Source organism: Pelophylax lessonae (genome assembly GCF_965119305.1).
Source record: "Pelophylax lessonae genome assembly, chromosome: 13".
In the NCBI taxonomy this organism is placed as follows: Eukaryota; Metazoa; Chordata; class Amphibia; order Anura; family Ranidae; genus Pelophylax; species Pelophylax lessonae.
Window position 1 is genome coordinate 149,157,773 of NC_138780.1, and position 19,388 is coordinate 149,177,160.

The 19,388-nt window shown below is 44.4% G+C and overlaps 1 protein-coding gene across 2 annotated transcripts in view; it reads right to left on the reverse strand.

Moving 5' to 3' along the window:
• PPP2R5E (protein phosphatase 2 regulatory subunit B'epsilon) overlaps positions 1–19,388 on the reverse strand; it is a 250,772-nt gene that overhangs the window by 187,913 nt on the left and 43,471 nt on the right. For both annotated transcript variants that reach the window (XM_082275546.1, XM_082275545.1), the window contains exon 2: positions 615–775. In XM_082275546.1, the coding sequence (XP_082131672.1) occupies positions 615–771 (157 nt within the window). In that variant the 5' untranslated portion in view covers positions 772–775. The remainder of the gene's footprint in view (positions 1–614; positions 776–19,388) is intronic.

Below are 19,388 nucleotides of genomic sequence, written 5' to 3' on the forward strand. Positions count from 1 at the left end.
CTGTTAGTTTTTCTGCCCTCTGTGTACCAATAGGGAGATCTCTTTTCCAAAACAGGACATGGAAATCCCGGCAATGTTAGAAAATCCCTGGTTGTCATCAGGGTTGTTAAATTTTTCAAAGGCTGATTTATTTTTAAAAAAATGCCAAAATGAGGCACCAACTAAAAGCTGAAAAACCTGGAAAAGCTGAAGCGGTGATCGCTTTAAAACAAGTCAATCAAGTTGGGGGGGGGGGCTTTAATTATTAGATTAGAGCACATTAGAAAAAGTATGACAACTCTGCCCAAAATCAACTTCAGTTTTGAAAGGGCATGGATGGATATAATCCTAAGATTTCAAATTTCAAGACTGCAGTGACAAGATGTCACCACAATGGTTCATGTATCTCTACCCAGCCCAAAAAGCATTTGAAAGCCCGTGAAGACTCCACGGTTTTGTCATCTGAATGAGAAAAGAAGGCTGGTGAAATTATCTGGCCACTGAATGCAACTCAACATGTCAGCAGCCTTGCAAAACTGAAATATCAAATTTGGGTAGAGATGGTCTTTGAAAAAAAGACAGCTGATTCAGCAGGTATAACAAACAGGATTTGAGCAACCGGCTTGTTTACTTACCTTTAAGCAGAGGCAGAGGCGTTAACTCAATTGGCTTGCCCTGAGACCTGAACTGTGAAGAGCTTTGGGATCTCTTCTGCCTGGCTTTTCTGACGGACTTCCGAGAAAATCCGTCTACTTTATCCACTGATGGAGGAGTGGTAGGTGCTGAGGACATATCCCTAATGGACAAGAAGACAAGAAGAAATTAGGCTCAGTTTGGGCAGATGAACAACACAACACAAACAAGATATAGTAATGAGCAATGCTCTGGATTTGCAACACTGCTTTGAGATTAATGAATCACAACTCTATATTCACCTTGAAGAAAATACTCAATAGTCAACTTACTCTGTATTAATTAATAAACTTGGGAGAAAAAAATATATATACTAATTGCCATCTGCCATCATTTACACGACTACATTTTCCCTTTTAAAAACATCCCCAAATTAGAGCAGGAGAGCATCAGATCAATGCATAATATCTCTAAACAAAAATGCTTAATATGTTTAATAAAGTGGGCAAGAACCAATAGATGTAAACTAATTGACATTTTTTAGGTGCTATATAAAACAAACCATTGCAGTTATTACTTTAATGAAATAAAAGTAAAAAAAAAAAAAGAAAATAATGTGTTTTGTTTTCCCCCTTTTATTGGTTGAACTACATGGACTAAAGCCCCGTACACACGTACCGATTGTCAGCCGTAAATATTCGGCCGACGACCGATCCGCCGATTGTGGGCTTGTTAGTATGATGCTTCCGACAGCCGACAGTGCACTTTCGGCCAAAAAGAATCTGTCGTGGAGGCATTAAAATTTTTGTTGGCCAACACCAGAACGGCCAATTGTTCGCCAGTCAGTACAGAATTCGGCCGACAACCAGCAGATTTGCAAGACTGGGAATGCTCAGAGAAGAAAAAACACACGGAAAGTTAACCATCACATGACATCACTTCTGCAGTCGGCTGTTGTTGGCCGACAAAATTTGTGTGCAGTCTTTTGCATTTTTCAACAGACACGACAGCCCTGGACAAAAGACATCCGATCGTTCAGCCGACGATCGGTACGTGTGTACGGGGCTTTAGTGTCTTTTTTTCAACCAGACCGTGTAACTATGAAACACTTGTTTTCTACATACTTTTCATCCTCTGTTGCATTGCAGTTTTTTTCACCTTCAACCTTTTTTTAACCAATCCTCGTCTACATGTATGCACAGTAGATAGGGATAGCTGCATGGCATTTGTCAAGGAAGCTTTTGACAACAGTGGACTATTCCTGTGTAAAGTATGTTGAAATGCCCAACTGTAGTCTCCAGTGAAAGTCTTTGTGATCGGTACAAAGCATTGCCAGAACAATGAGCTTCTCAGACGACCACCTGGTATTTTAATACTAATTTTAAAATATTTTAAATATCGTTATAGCGGAACTAAACCCAACAATTTAACAGTTTCAAAAACAGTTAAACTCCCCAGCATGCCGGTAATGCTGTCACATAGGTTTGTTCTCAGCCAAACTGTCAATCCATCAAATGGCTGGTGTCATAACTGACCACATGTGCAGCACAATGGCAGTTGCAGATCAAACAGGGACCAAGATGGCAGCTTCCTTAGCTGAAAAGGATAAGAGGGTTTAGTTCCGCTTTAACGGGTTATAAAGTTTTAGGCCTCTTTCACATGGCCGGTTTGCAAGCATCCAGGATGGCATACTAAAGCTGCCATGTTAGGTTTTAGGTAGGCATTCAAAAATGCAGATCAACCATGTATATTTTATCTGTGTAAAGAAGACCTTAGGGCTGGTTCACATCTGTGCAGGGAATTTTTTGGCGCATTTTAGACATGTTACCTTTGAATTCTACAGAAGGAGTGTTTAGAAGAAAGCACATTAAAGATAAAGCATGCAGGATTTTTAACGCACTGCACCTAAAACACAGCTGTGAACAGGGCCCCAGTGATTAGGCTTAATAGATTAAAATGATTATGTCCCAAAAATTGTATCCATATGGTTTACTTATGCACACTAACAACATCATTACTGTGTAAAGAACAATTCTGTACTCGCACGTGACCAGCAGAACAAAATATCAAGAAATAAGAGTTGCAAAAAAAGGTAAAAGCTTAAAAAAGAATATTAAAATAAGAATAAGCTTCCAGGAAGATAAGTAAATGCTGACCTTGCCAGAAGAAAGGGTTACTGGAGGAAATATGCTCTGTACACATCTTTCCTCCTTTATTGGGGAGCATTTTCCCTTTCCAGGGCCTGCAATCACTTACCTTCCTTGGTTCTTACTCTTATTTCATCTCTAACTTTTTCCTATGTGATAGCGTTGTGCAAGTGACAGGTCCTCTTTATGGAGACGGCAGGGGTCTAATATATCACAAATGTTTCCCCTGCATTCTGACTTAGTACTATAAGTACAGACAATACTGGATCTACTGCTTACCTGGCAACAGCCCATCTGTATAATCAGAAGCGCCCAAGCAGATCACTTTTGTGTTCAAATTACAAAAGGAAACATCAGGTTGTCTGATCTCTCATTCAGTGGCACTGCTTAGGGTGAGCCTGGTTTAACCCTTTGAAATACCATCAATGCTTGGTACAGGTCAATGGAAGTGTAGTGAATGTTAACAAGGTAAATTTGCCTTGGCACAAATCCCTAAGGTCCCTTTCACACAATCCGATCCATTGGCGGACTCCGTTTATCTCAGTGGGGGGGGGGGGGAATAGATCCGCCGATCCCCCACTGAGCAGGCGGATGGCAGCTGTGTCTCCGTGCTGTGTGCAGAGACACAGCTGTCAGGTCCTGCTGTTCTCTATGGGGAAATTGGATGGGAACGGACCGTCTGTCCGTTCTCATCTGATCCGATCCGCTGGATGGATTGAAAATAGGGTTTCCATCTATCCAGATAAGATGGATCGGATGTCAGTGGACATGTCTCCGCTGACATCCGATGCCCCATAGGGATGCATGGGGCATCAGTTCAGATCGGCCTGAAAAACTGACAGGCGGATCTAAACGGTCCGTCTGTGTGAAAGGGGCCTTAAAGTTTACAAATGTATGACAATTTAGCTCCTGTTTCAGCTTCGCATCTTGTCCCTGGCTACACAATGTCATTACAATGTCGTAATCTCATCACAGAGAGAAGAGACTAAGGAAATGCTTCTTTTTGCCTGCAGCAGACTGATCACATAATCTTGGCCTAGTTAAGTCACTGGGCTGGAACTCAAGGACTGCTATTCAAATGATAAAAGGGGCTGTTTTTATACCGCAGTTATTTTTGACATGTCAGGAATTTATTCATGCAGAATACTGACAGGTCAACGTTACTGTATGTCAATAACTGAAAGTGATAAACTAGTGGATTTAGCTTACAATGTCTTATGCTCATGTGCCAGATTTCTGCTTTACAGCTTGACTGGGCAGCAAGCTTGACTGGGCAGCAAGCAATGCTCACAAGTCTCATACCGGAGGTTTGTGCTGGGTGAAGCGTGCAATACCTGGACCATCACAAATCCATGGAGATGACTCAAGCAATGCATGCTGCCCTATTGAACAGCAAGCACAAACTGGTAAAGCTAAATTCTGTCACACAGGAACGACTTTAATGCCAATATTTATTAAGGAAGGCTGATGCACTGGGAAGAGGGGACCCTGCAAGATGTTCCCCTCAACATGTGCAAGTGAGACCTCTGCATTTAATAAAATATATTTGTAGCAGGCTTCATTAGGTCCTTTTTGCTAGCTAACTAGACTGAGCTCTGGAGAACTCTTTCATGTACGTGACGTGTATGTTTGTGGACTATTAGAAAACAATACTTTTTATGTAGTTAATGCCCCTGAATGCCCCTGGAAAAAAAAAAAAAAAAAAGACATTCCCGTGTAGTTTTTATATGAGCTATACAGTACACAGTAACTAGAATGCAGGCAAGGCTGAAGATTCATTTACAAAAAGACAGATAACAAGCTCTTTCAATCACTCACACATTCACACCTAAGCGTATCCTTTTCAGGAGTTTGTTTGGGCGTCTTTCAGGTATTTTACAGGCGTTTTTTGCAGGTGTTAAGCGAGGCCAGAAAGCGAGGCCAGAACACATTGGTCCCATAAAAGATGACAAAGGTAATATGGCTACTGAGGACAGAGAAAAGGCGGAAGTGTTAAATAATTTCTTCTCTTCAGTCTTCACAAAAGAATCGGGGGGGCTACACGAACCTTGCTTGTAAGGCCGAACTAAACAACACACCTCAGGAAATACCGCCATGGCTAACAGAAGATAGACTTGGAACTAAACTAGAGAAACTTAACATAAATAAATCACCGGGACCGGATGGCTTGCACCCGAGGGTTCTTAAGGAGCTCAGCCAGGTGATTGCCAGACCATTATTCTTGATCTTTAAGGATAGTTTACAGACGGGTATGGTGCCAGCTGATTGTAAAAAAGCCAACGTGGTACCAATATTTAAAAAGGGGCCGAGATATATCCCGGGTAACTATAGGCCGGTCAGCCTAACATCAGTAGTCTGCAAGATTTTGGAGGGGATGTTAAGGGACCACATACAAGACTTTAGTAATGAAAACTGTATTATTAGTAGTAATCAGCATGGATTCATGAAAAATCGTTCTTGCCAAACCAATCTATAAACCTTCTACGATGAAGTGAGCCGCCACCTAGATAAAGGTAAGCCTGTGGATGTGGTGTATCTGGACTTTGCAAAGGCCTTTGACACCGTTCCCCACAAACGCTTACTGTACAAACTAAGGAAGGTAGGTATGGACCATAAGGTGAGTACCTGGATAGAGAACTGGCTCCAGGGGAGAGTCCAGAGGGTGATGATTAATGGGGAGTACTCGGATTGAGCGGGTGTGGAAAGTGGGGTCCCCCAGGGTTCTGTCCTGGGACCAATCCTGTTTAATTTATTCATAAATGATCTAGAGGAGGGGATATCTAGTACAATCTCAGTATTTGCGGATGATACTAAACTAAGCATGCAAATATCTTCTATGCAGGATGTGGAAACCTTACAAGCAGACCTGAACAAAATAACGGGGTGGGCAACTACATGGCAGATGAGGTTTAATGTTGAAAAATGTAAAGTAATGCACTTGGGGGCCAGAAACCAGAAAGCAAGCTACTCACTAGGGGGGGAACCTCTGGGTGAGTCTAGGATGGAAAAAGACTTGGGGGTACTGGTAAACAACGGGCTTGGCAGTGGCATGCAATGCCAAGCCGCTGCAAGCAAAGCCAACAGAATACTGGGATGTATAAAAAAGGGGATTCACTCCAGAAATAAAGAGATTATTCTCCCACTCTACAAGACTCTGGTCCGACCACATCTGGAGTATGCTGTCCAGTTCTGGGCACCGGTCCTCAGGAAGGATGTGCTGGAATTGGAAAGAGTCCAGAGAAGGGCAACAAAAATAATAAGGGGAATGGAGGACATCAGCTATGAGGAATTCTACAAGCACTGAACCTATTCTCTCTGGAGAAGAGACGATTGAGGGGGGATATGATATCAATGTACAAATTCTGTACTGGCGACCCGAGCATAAGGAACAAACTATTCAGAGAAAGGAGATACAATAAGACACGTGGCCACTCACTAAAACTAGAGGAAAGGCGGTTTAACCTTAAAATGCGTAAGGGGTTCTTCACTGTGAGAGCAGCAAGGATGTGGAATTCTCTTCCACAAGCAGTGGTATCAGCAGGGAGCATTGATAGTTTCAAAAAACTATTAGATGGGCACCTTAGAGACCACAACATACAGGGGTATGCAATGTACGGTTAAAAGCAAACACGCACACACATCATAGGTTGAACTGGATGGACTGATGTCTTTTTTCAACCTCACTAACTATGTAACTATGTAACTATGTGTTTGGAGGCAGGCATTGACATCTAACAAACGCTTGTAATCTTGCCAAAAAAAGAAGCTCATGTACTTTTGAGCTTCAGGAGTTTTGCTTCAGATGCCAAAACGCTCAGATGTGAACAGGGGCCATTGAAATGAATAGGATTTCGCCTGTTGGACATTTTAAGACTTCAGAGATGAGCGATTTACAAGCTGAAAGACGCTCAGGTGTGCACAGGGCCTAAGTTTCACTATTGGACATTTAGGGCTCTTTCACACTGTCCGGACGGACTCCATTTATCCCAGCGGGGGATCAATCCGCCGATTTCCCGCTGAGCAGGAGGATGGCAGCTGTATCTCTGCGCTGTGTGTGGAGACACAGCTGTCAGTTCCCCATACATCTCTATGGGGGAGTCGGATGGGAACGGACCGGTCATTCTCATCCGATCCCATACGATCCGCTGGATGGATGGAAAATAGGGTTTCCATCCGTCTAGATCTGACGGATCGGATGTCAGAGGACAGGTCTCCGCTGACATCCGATGCCCCATAGGGATACATGGGGGGACCATTCAGATCCGCCAAAAAAATGGACAGGCGGATCTGAACGGTCCGGTCCGCCTGTGTGAAAGGGGCCTTAGGCATGCTATAAATTGTCTGTGCCCAATCAGCGATCACTACATCTTCTCTAGCATAAAGAATGATCTTTTCACACTTGCAGTACATCCTTCCACTGGCCAAGTTAGGGAAAGTTTACAGGCAATTACTGGTGGCATTTAGAGTGGCCTTAAACCCAATGCATAAAGAAATGGAAAAACATTGCCAACAATTGTATCATTATCTTATTTTGTACTGTATGTTAATCACCTTTGTTATTTTTCCTATCAACCCTTCATTTTCTGCAGTGGCTTCTATCACCATCGATGTCTTCTTGGAGCCACTGCAGAATGAGCGCTCCAGATTCCCTACCCAATGGACTACACAGCGACCTCCAGACTCTCTGTGCACCAACATGCACAGGTGGCACAAAGGCTTCATTTGAATGGCTCACCTGCTACTGATTGACAGCACACCAATTTATGAGTTTTACAAGCGAAGCACTTCTAAGCTTGAGAAAATCAATAAAACGTGCACTGGTAAGGAGACCACAAGTACTCCTGACTCATGAAGTTAGGAGCAGCCTTTTTCAACCAGGATGCCTTCAGATTTCTTCAGAGGTGCCGTGGCAAAATGCTTGGCAAAAATTGCCCAAAAACTGTATACAAGCCAGTGGGTGGATCAAGCCTGCATTTAGATACATAATGCCATGTTTTCATTTAGCATCAGTACAACCTTTTAACCGCCTGCATTCTAACAACCAAGGATGTAATCGACTGAAAAGGAGATCGTTGGGTGCCAGAACAGCATTCTTGTTTGCCCCTCCCCTGCCCCTCTCCATCAGCACTGGAGTCACATTAACTGAGTGAGGGAGAGCAACAAGGGGAGAAGAGAAACATTGGAATACTAGTCAGTACAAGCGTGCAAAAGTATATTTTCTTTGGAATAAATCACCTCTAAGTTTGGGTGTCCTATGTGCATGAATGTGCTGCGTAATGCTGGGGGTGATTTATTTAAATCAACTCGATTAAAATCATAATTTTTAAAAAGCAACTGTCATCTCTATCCCGCTGTTGACTCACCGACCGTCCCATTCATTTTGGATCCAAAATGATAGGCGCTCTTTAAACGTTAGGGCTCATTCTTGCCGTAGTGTGAAATTGTGTGAATGCATAGCGGTGCGGACACAGACACGTCATCCGCCTGCTCCGCGGGGATTAGCGGAGAGATCCCCTGCTGAGCAGGCGGGTGGGGAGTATGGAGTCCGCCCCATGTGAAAGGGACTTAAGAGTTTATTTTAAGGGTTAGGTAAAGGCAAGGGTGAAAATAAAAACATATCTAAACCCAATACCAAACACGGAGAGCATTGTAGCTTACTGGCCCATAGATGTAATTGGCTGCATTTGTTTACTTTTTTCAGATTTTTTCCATTTTAACCCGCTATCAACTTACTTCCTGTCCTTGGGTGAAAACTGTATGAGCAGCGTTGTCACCTGAACAGGGGAGTGCGTTAAAACTATATAACACAGTTTGAAAACTACATAACATCTCCTGCCTTCCCTAAAACAGGGGAAGGTGTTTGGTAGTCCAGAGGGAATTATCCTAAAAACAATCCAGAGGCAGCCAGTATAGGAAGATATCAGCTCACAAGACTTCTGACTGTTATGCTGTTTTAGCTGTTCATCCAATCAGGTGTGATCTAGTGCAAGGAGCAAGGTAACAAACAAGCTCATCAGTCTGCTTCTTCCCCCTAGAGATTAAAGAAGACCTATAAGGGCCTTTCACACGGGCTTTCCGATCAGGTCCGCCTGCCAGTTTTTCAGGCGGACCCGTTTGAATGCTTCATGCACCCCTATGGAGCAGCGGATGTCAGCAGTCACAAGTCCACTGACACCCGCTGCTATCCGATCCGTGAAATCCAGACAGATGGAAACCCTATTTTCCACCCATCTGGAGGATAGGATGAAAATGGACAGGAGGTCCATTTCCATCCGATCTCCCATAGAGGAGAGCAGGGCTCTGACAAATCTGTCCCTGCAAAGTAAGCAGAGAGGGACCTGTCACCCGCCTGTTCAGCGGGGATAGGCAGATCGATCCCCGCTTAGCAAAACGAGGTCCGCCGGGTGGAAAGCCCGTGTGAGGGGAGCCTAAGTGATAGTGAAACTACAGAAGGAAAAAAATAAATAAATAAATGATCAGGTCCCCTTCCCTGCTTGACATGGCTGCGCTGTGTGTGGCAAATCTGTGTATTCAGCCATTTGCCTGAAGTTCAGGGTTAGTTCCATGGAAATATGTAACAAGTTAAGTACAGAGGGCTGCCATTGCTGAACTCCTGAAAAAGAAAGATAGTCCGCTGTCATACTGCTGCTATTCAATAGTATAGATCACTGTCTGGAACAAGCAGTCAGGAGTTCTTATATCACTCAGACTTTTTAGTCTGCATATTTGTCTCATGGCAGGGACTACAAATGCATTAAAGCCTGAATTTTTAGTAAGTGCTCCACAACGCCAAATTCCATTTTCATCTGTGTAGAGGTTTCTTGTGTTAGGGGGAAGACTGAATATTCATTGTGGGGGTTAAAGGTTTAGGATGAAGTGCTAGGGTCAGCCTAGTGCCCTTGTGTCCATTCTGTGGTTCTCTGAGCCCTTGCAAACCATAGTCTGTTTTCTTTTCCTAGGTGTATTCAGACCAGAGAAAACACACTTGGGTTCCATTCACACCTGAGCGATCCAAATCACAGGTGGAATCGCCTCAATTCTGCCTGCAATTTCAAATCGCGGGACACTTGTGCAATGCCATTACTTCCTAATAGCGCCCAAATCACGGCAATTCCGCCCGCGATTCAGATCGCTCAGGTGTGAATGGATCCTTATACTGGATTCAAGTAAATAAAAATGTATTTATTCATTTAACACTATTGTACATTTTTCTGTCCTGTCCACCTCTTTATACTTTATGATTTTATTTTTCCTAAGGCGTTGCAATAATGGATCCTGCTTTGGCCCAATAATTTTTAAGGAGGTATAGGGAGCACAAATGCGGAAGCAAGGTTCTGTAAATGGGACTGTAATAATATTTATCTCTAGTAGTCTCTGTAACGCATCTGGGAGTCTGACAGTCTTCTGTAGTAATACATTCATCGATTATAGTAAGCAGCTTAAAGTGATACTAAACACACATTGTTAAATTTACATTGTCCCTTCTTTCTCTGTATATGAAAGATGGAACTGTAATTATTTTAATTAAAAAAAAAAAAAAAAAAAAAAACACACCATCTAAGTACTTTTTGTTTCTAATCGATATGCAGCTGTCAGGGGCGAAGAACCACCTTATCTCTGTGAGCCACCAAGTAAGATGAATGACAGGATAATGCTGCCAGTCAACACAATGTCTTCATTTCCACCTTCTGAGACAGTGGAAACAAGGGAATCTCTAAGGTACACTTCTGGAGGACCGAAAGCACCAAATTTAGGTCCCAAGGGAGCAACAGAGACCGCACTGGAGGAACCAAATTGCGAACACCCTGAAGAAAAGCACGCACGAGGGAGTGGGTGGCCAAGGCTCGTTAAAAGAAGACCGCCAAAGCCGACACCTGGCCTTTGATGGTACTCAAGGCCAATTGCTGTTTAACCCCCCTGTTGAAGAAAGGTCAAGATCCAAGAGAAGAAGCGAGGATTAACCCCAAGGGGCTCACACCACGCGATGTACGTCCTCCATGGTAGATCTTCATAGAAGTAAAATTTCATAGCTTTTAACAGCGTTGGAATCACAGATTCAGACTAACCCCTATCCTTCAGTAACTGGCTTTCAACAGCCAAGCCGTCAAAGCCTGCGACTGTTAAGCAGGGTGGAAGAATATTCCTTGGAACAGCAGATCCTTCCTAAGAGGACGCTTCCAAGGAACGTCAGCGACCAGCCGCACCAGATCAGCGTACCAAGCCCAGCGAGACCAGTCCAGGGCCACAAAGATGATCGGAATTCATTCTGCATACAAGTCTTGGCAGAAGCTTGAGAGAAGGGAAGGCAAAAATCAGACTATACTGACCCCACAGGGCCACCAGCGTGTCTATAGCGTCCGCCAGGGCATCCCGTGACCGTACCATAAACCTATGCACCTTTCTGTTGAGCGAAGACACCAACAGATCCACCTTGGAGATGCCCCCACCGAATACACAACTGATGAAACACCTCTGGATGAAGAGACCATTCCCCCTGGTCCAACACCTGACGACTAAGGTAATCCGCCTGACAGTATACCACTCCGGAAAGGTGTACGGCAAAAAGGGCTGGAACGACCATCTGCTGGAAAGCAGGAGGCGAATTGCTGCCTGCAGTTTATGGAGTTTTTCCAGAGGAATGAGTACTCTGGCTAAGGCTGAGTCCAGAGTCAGACCCAGATAGTCTAAGTCTAGTTTCGTGGAAGGAACTAAGGCATACTTCTGAAGATTCAGAATCCAGCCGAACTTCCTCAGGGCCTGTATGGAGATCTCCAGGTTTTCCACCAGCGCAGTAGGAGACTCTGCTCGCAAAAGAAGGCCATCCAGTAGCCCAGGACTGTGATACTCTACTGATGTAACAATGCTAGCACCAGGCAACACTTTCGTGAAGACCCTAGGAGCGGAGGCGAGACCAAAGGGTAATGCCGCAAACTGATAATGCTCCTCTCCCACAGCAAAGCAGAGAAAGTGCTGGTGACTGACACATATTGGAATGTGAGGGTAAGCATCCTTGATGTCGGTGGAGACAAGAAAATCCCCCTGATGCAGGGAAGCCACCACCATGTGAACAGACTCCATTCTGAGCTTCTGCGCCTGCACAAGCAGTTTAGCACCTTGAGGTCCAGCACAGGACCCACCTTGCTTTCTTTCTGGGGACTGTAAACAGGTCTGAGTAAAAGCCCTGAAAATGTTCTGAAGTCGGAACGGAGACAATCACCCCTTGAAGTAAAAGGTCTTGCATCACACCAAGGAGAGCTTGTAAGCAGACCGGGAAAAGTCGCACGTTGAAAGGAAAGGAAATAATATTATTTTCAGAGGGTAAAAATGAAATTCAATCTTGTAGCCGGACCGTATGACTTTGTGGACCCATTTGTCTTGTACCAGGGAAGTCTACGGGTTCAGGAACCAGCAAAGACATCCTCCCACCAGAGATATGGATGATTGCGCACCTTCAAGCTGAAAAGAGCCTTGTCCTCGGGTCTGGAGAAGCCCGCTCTTGACTTGCCAGACCAAGTTTGTTTAGATCCTCCAGAGGAGGCCCTGAAGGGCTTTGAACCTTGTCAGTCGACCCTGAGGGACAAAAAAAAAAAAAGCTTCTTATGAGCAGAGGAGGGCGGCCCACATCTAGGACGATAGTCCTTGCCCTTAGTAGCCTGTGGAAGAAGGGTACTCTTCCCCCCACTGTGAGACTTTTAATGAGGTCATCCAGGGAAGCACAAAACAGGCGATCTCCGTAAACAGGAAGATTAGTCAAGGCCTTTTTAGAAGTTTGTTCACCAGCCCACCATTTAAGCCAAAAGACACGCCGAAGGACCACTGTCGAAACACAGAGCTTAGCCACTGGGGGAGCAGCATCCAAACAGGAATCACAGATAAACTGCAGCCCCTGGAGCAGCTGGTCTGCCAGCTCAGCAAAGGCAGGGGGGTAGCTTGTTCTCCCTCCAGATCATGGCATAAAAGCTTAGCCCACTCGGTCAGAGTCTGCGACACCAGGCCAATGATGAATATCGGCCTCAGTGCCTAATCAGCCAGGCTGCCACAGCCACCACCTTCCTGTCAGCCGCGTCCTTAAAGGCTGGGGACTCTTCAACTGGAATCATGGTTGCCTTATTTAACCTGGAAACTGGACAAGAGACTCCTTATAGGGGTATTGCCTAGCAAAGCACTAAGGGACCCCAAGGGGACGCCTTGGTCGTCCCCACTCTTTAGAGACAATTCTGTCAAAATAGGAGGGGAAAGGTTACACCTTTGCCGCTAGGGATGGCATGTCAGTGCCAAGGGGGACCTGCGCCTCCATCGCAGCTGCATCCTCCATCTTCAAGGTCTCACACACACACAGATACAATCACTGCATCCCCAGCGCCTTTTCGTGAGCAGTTGCAGAGAGGAGGATTCAGGGCGCGTGGTCCAAGACCCATGCAGGGAGACCCACGTCCACGGTGGCCGAATCAGAGTCCCGATCTGAGGGGACAGATGAGGCAGGGGGAAGGCGCTTTTTTGCCAGCCTGTTGCCCAAAGCCAACTCCACCCGGGACACAGAGGACAACAGGACCGCCGTCAGTGCGTCGATGGATGATTAGGACCCGAAGGGCCCTGCAGCCTAAGAGAGGGGGGGTCAAGTGGGGAAATGTGCTCTAAAAGACTCCATGAGTCCCCAGGGGGACCCCACAAAAAAAGTGTAAAAACACTACTAAGGGACACCCCTACCGCTCTGGCAGCACACCTGGTTGCCAGTTACAGAGCCCCAATCAATCCTCAGCAAAGAGGGAGAGGACCCCACCAGACTCTCTTCTCTCCCCCCCCCCCCAGAAATCAGGCACTGCAGCCACCAGGATAATCTGCACTGCACGAACCCCGATCAAGAAAAGAAAGGATCCAGGATTCAGCACCAGGGGATGAGGAGGGGCTCCAACTGTTGAAATCCCCACCCATAGGGCTCCACTGTCATGGCTGCCGCTGTTTTCTATGGCAAACCCCCGCAAAATGGCTGCTGGACTACACAAACATGGCCACTGTGCATTGCAGCACAAAGTCTACAAGAGAAAATGGTGACCCCAGGAGGGATCCCTAGGCCTCAGGACAGGCAGGCCAGGGGGCCATGGCAGAAGCCACCACTAGGTACAACCCCCCACACCCTGCACAGACGATAGTCCGGTCACTGGCGGCACACCCCCCGCCCCCAAAGGATGAGGGGACAGGGGAGGGGAAGGAGGGGGTCCCTCAACTCCCCTCCAGAGGGTGAGGGGGGGACAGCTACTCACCATACCAGGAAACAGGCGGGCACCACTCCAGACAGAACCCCTCGCCATTGAAATGGGGGATTGTCGGCCAGGAGGAACGCTGCGACTTGGGCAGAGACCCAGTTGTATGCAACCTCATGAGGCGTTTAACTCACAGGCCAGCCCCCTGTCCGGTGCAGCTATGCTGCGGCCAACCTATCGCAGAGCTGAGGTCTGCACATGTTCGCTGGCCAGAATGGGGTGACCACTGGATCTAGATTATCCAACTTGTCGCCCAGTCCGGCAGTTTACACAGGAAAAACCAGGAGAAAAAAAAATCTAACTAGAAATGTTATTTTGTTTAAATAACACGATGTGGGCAAATTTCTGCCAGTCACCTGGTTGGTGGGCATGGAGGAGAAGGGAAGGAGTGGGCTGTCATTAACCACTGTGTATATGCCTACGTGTGACTCTATAGTCACATGGGCTGCTCAGATGCAATAGTTTCTATACTGAGCATTTCCTCCCTCATTGAAAACTGGGCATGTGCACGGTTACCACCACAGCTGCAAAATCCCTAGCTGAATTGGGGACATGAACAGAAGGTGGTGATGGAGAAAAGTAAGATCAACCAGGTTTTTTGCAGAATACAGAAAAGGAATCTGGACCATGGGAGAGGCGAGTGTGCGTTTACTAAAAGTCAGCAGCTACACTTTTTGTAGCTGACTTTTAATAAACAAAAATGAGCGGAACTCCGCTTTAAGGGAATTCCTTGGGGATCCCCAGGTTACCAGAACTAGTTGGAAGATTTCCCTGCTATTACATCTCTCGGGACAGCCCAAAATTTGGGGTTTTCCTTTACTTTTACTGAGAATGGTAAAAAGGACAAGTTGAGGTAATGAATCTGCTTAATAGGGGCACAGGCAGCAATAAAAACTGAAAGGTGTTCTAATCCCTCTGCACTCTTTCCAAAACCAAGAAAAAAAATGTTGCCATTAGTTATGAAGTGCAAAAAGCAAAGATCTTTGGTAAATGTTTCTCATGCAGCAACCTAAGGATAATGCAGCAGTTGTTTTGTCTACAGGATCTTCAAAGCCAGTTAATTCCAGAGCATTGTTCAGTCTTCCAACCCAAAACTGCGCTCCACGTGATCATTAACATTTCCAGGGTCTGCCCTGCTCCAGATTCTAAATATCCAACTGTGACAGACCTTTCAAGCAGCAGGAGGATTTAGGGCACTGGCATGTCCGCAAGAAGCCATTTGATTAAAAAAAATGAGGCTTGAAAGCTCCTTTTAAAGTAAAGAGCCAAATTTAGTATTGCAAAGAATAGCAGTAGTGCAGCAAAAATACATTAGCTGTAATTAAACGTGGTCCTCCTGAAGCATTAGAATGTGAATCATCTGATTAGAAGGAGCAGATGGCCTGCATATATAGGTACAGATTTTCTATAAATCACATTAAGATTTGCAATGAAACATTAAGCGATCGGCTTTAAATTAAATGTTTTAAATCACAGCAACACCCCAGGATAAAATTGAAAACAAATCCTCAAAGGGGGTGTCAATGATACACAGATACAGAACACTAGGTAACTCTTGTCAACCTAAGACAGGTAGTTTGTAACTGGTAGACTTCCCATGTAAAAATAAAAAAGGAAAACCACATCTAGAATCTGCAATATAAAAGGTGTTTTTTTTTTACTCAGTAAAAAGGGAAAAAAAGGAGTTTTGTACCTTCAGGTTACATAGTTACATAGTTACATAGTAGGTGAGGTTGAATAAAGACAATAGTCCATCCAGTTCAACCTGTGTAGGTGTGTGTGACTGTAATCATCTAACATAGCCCTTTATCTCCTGATCCTTGAGATGTAAGTCTAAGAGTCTTTTGAAAGTCACCATACTACCCGCAGAAACCACCTCTTGTGGTAGACAATTCCACAATCTTGTAGCCCTAACAGTAAAGAACCCCCCACGTTGCCTGAGGTTAAAACGCTTCTCCTCTAATCGCATTGTATGTCCTCGAGTCCTCATGCAATTCCTTCGAATGAACAGCTTTTTTTCTAAGCTGAGATCCCCATTAAGATATTTATAAATTGCTATCATGTCCCCTCTCAGACGTCTCTTCTCCAGGGAAAATAAATCGAGCGATTGCAGCCGCTCTTCATAGGTAAGGTCCTCCAATCCCCTAATTAGTTTAGTTGCCCTTCTCTGGACTCTCTCCAGCTCCAACACATCCCTCCTGAGGACTGGCGACCAGAACTGGACAGAATACTCCAGATGCGGTCGGACCAGAGTTTTATAAAGTGGAAGGATTATAGTCTTATCTCTGGAATACATCCCTTTCTTTATGCATGCTAATATTCTGTTGGCTTTGGAAGCTGCCGCTTGGCATTGCATGCTGTTGCCTAATCTATCATCAACCAAGACTCCCAGATCTTTCTCCATTTTTGAGTCCCCCAAGGGTTCCCCTCCTAACATGTATTGTGTTTTTATGTTTTTGGTCCCCAAGTGCAAAACCTTACACTTCTCCACATTAAACCTCATTTGCCATGTCGTTGCCCACTCCGTAATTTTGTCCAGGTCATTCTGTAGGATATCTGCTTCATGCTGTGCAGTTATTGCCCTGGCCAATTTTGTGTCATCTGCAAAAATTGATAACGAACTACTGATCCCGTCCTCAATGCTGTTTATGAATAAATTGAACAAGGTTGGTCCCAGGACTGAGCCCTGGGGCACCCCGCTTACTACCTCAGCCCAGTCTGAGTATGCGCTGTTTATTACCACCCTTTGGACACGGCCTTTTAGCCAGTTCCGTATCCAAGAGCAAACCCTGCTGTCGAGGTTATACTGAGGCTTACAGGAGAACCTGACATAGCCATACAGAAAAAAAAAAAAAATCATGTAGGAGAGCCCTGGGACAACCACTACTACTACAGTAGTTGCATCCCTCTAGGGCTGCAACTAACGATTATTTTCATAATCGATTAGTTGGCCGATTATGGTTTCGATGAATCGACTAATCGGATAAAAACCTCAACAAAAAAAAGGTTGGTGTATAATTTAGTTAATAATCTTGAATATCTATATGCAGAGGTAAATATAAATATCCAGCTCTATAGTTGGCTATTTAATCCACTCAGACAGATAAATGTAGTATTTGAGGTTTAAATGTGGTACATATCAGATTCCGAGATCAATATTTTTAAAACACTTTTTTGCAAATTTTCAGACCGGATTGGTTTATAATATTCATGACACACTCCCTTATTAATAGGCAGGTAGTTTGATACAAGCTCCCTTTGCCTGCTGTCATTTATGCTGGCCATACACAAAGTCAATTTGTTTGAAAATTTTTAAAAGCATTCATCCTTTTTTACAACCTTTAGTGAGATCCATTTGGTGTTCGTTGTCAACCACAGTGACAGGAACATTCGAAGGAGCAGAATAGAAATCTTCTCGATCAAACAAATCTTCAATGGTGTGTGTGGTTTTTGCTCAGAAGTTATATTAATTTTAAAATTGAATGTTATTTTCAAAACACTCGGCCATTTAACAAATATTTTCAAAGCCAACAGATATGTTCAGATAATGAATGACCAGAGAGATACAAGGTAGTACAAGGACTACAATGAATTGTGTATGTGGCTCTGATACAACCTTCTCACAAAAACAATTGCGTGACACTCAGACGATATTAATATCTTATGGAGAAGGCAAAATCTGCAAAAAATTTAAAAAATAAATAAAAATTAGACTGCTTACATTCAGATATGGTAAAATGTAAAGCAGCCCACGTGAGCATGAAAGGACAACTCAAATCTACATAAGAGTGAAAAGGCTAAAGGTCCCTTTAGTAAACAGGTTTTACTTCTATGTAGCTGATGAGAAACACCATGTACCAAGAGCAACAATGAAAGCAAAAATAGAGCTGCAAAAGACATTTCCTACATTAAATAAATAATGTCGTTTGCAAGGCAAATTTTACCAAGACAGCTGGCTTATCTACTCTTCCTGTGTAAACCCTGTCCGTGATCTAGACATGCAGCCTGTACGGATATACAGAGATGTCACTATCACAAGTTAATATTTACTTCATCATTTTGTTTTTACATACTGACAGAAAAAATATACAAGTTTATTAGTAAATCATATTTCTACTAAAAATTGAGGGCATTTTCTAATCGCATAGATCAAATGAAAAAAAAAAAAAAAAAAAAACAACACTTGTGTCAGGAATATGAAGAAATCTAAATCAATGATTTTTGCTTATCAGTCTTCGCTTTCATCCTTTAACTACTTGCCATCCGCGCTATAGCCTATATACGGCTGCAGCGCGGACTTGAATTTTCGGGAGGCCGACTTTATACGGCCTCCCAGAAACGGTCTCCCTGCGCGCTCCCGCGAGCGCGCATCGGGGAAAATCTGTGTCGGCTGTGTCCACAGATCGTGGTGAATGGCCAATCACACGGCCATTCACCACGTGATCGGACCGTCCAATGAGAGATGATCTCATATGTAAACATATGAGATCATCTCTCATCGCCGGTGCGCCTTCCTCACACGGAGCCTGCAGTGTGAGGAAGGAGGGAGAGCTGCACAGCGCCAGGGACACAGAGGAATGTAATCAGGGCACCGATCACCAGTGCCCTGATTACTAGAGGTAAAAAACACATACACACAGTGCCCGCCATCAGTGCCCCCCATCAATGCCCACAATCAGTGCCCATAGTGCTGTCAGTCAGTGCCCATCAGTGCCTGCTCATCTAGGCACTGACTGGCAGCACTATGGGCACTGAGTGTGGGCACTGATGGTGCTGCCCATCAGTGCTCATCAGTGCCACCCGTCAGTGCCACCCGTCAGTGCCGCCTCTCAGTGCCCAGCAGTGCCACCTCTCAGTGCTCATCAGTGCCCATCAGTGCCGCCTCATCAGCGCACATCAGTGAAGGAGAAAAATTTATTTTCAAAATTTACTCGCAGAAAATAAGAAAAACGTTTTTTTTTTCAAAATTTTCTGTATTTTTTCTTTTTTTTTGTAAAAAATAAAAAACCCAGAGGTGATTACATGCCACCAAAAGAAAGCTCTATTTGTGTGAAAAAAATGATAAAAATTTAATATGGGTACAGTGTAGCATGACCGCGCAATTGTCAGTCAAAGTGTGAGAGCGCTGAAAGCTAAAAATTGGTCCGGATGGGAAGGGGGTTTAAGTGCAGAGTAGGCAAGTAGTTAAGAGTAAAGTACACCTGGTTACCTGGCTGTATCTGCCAATAATTTGTGAGTCAAAAAGATGGCACAAGTACGAGATGAAAAAACTACATTAGAATTCCTTACCCATACTTGTTGCAAGCCAATAACTGAAGGAGCTGAATTGAAAACCTTAAGATCTTATGAGACATATTTTCTTTAGCTT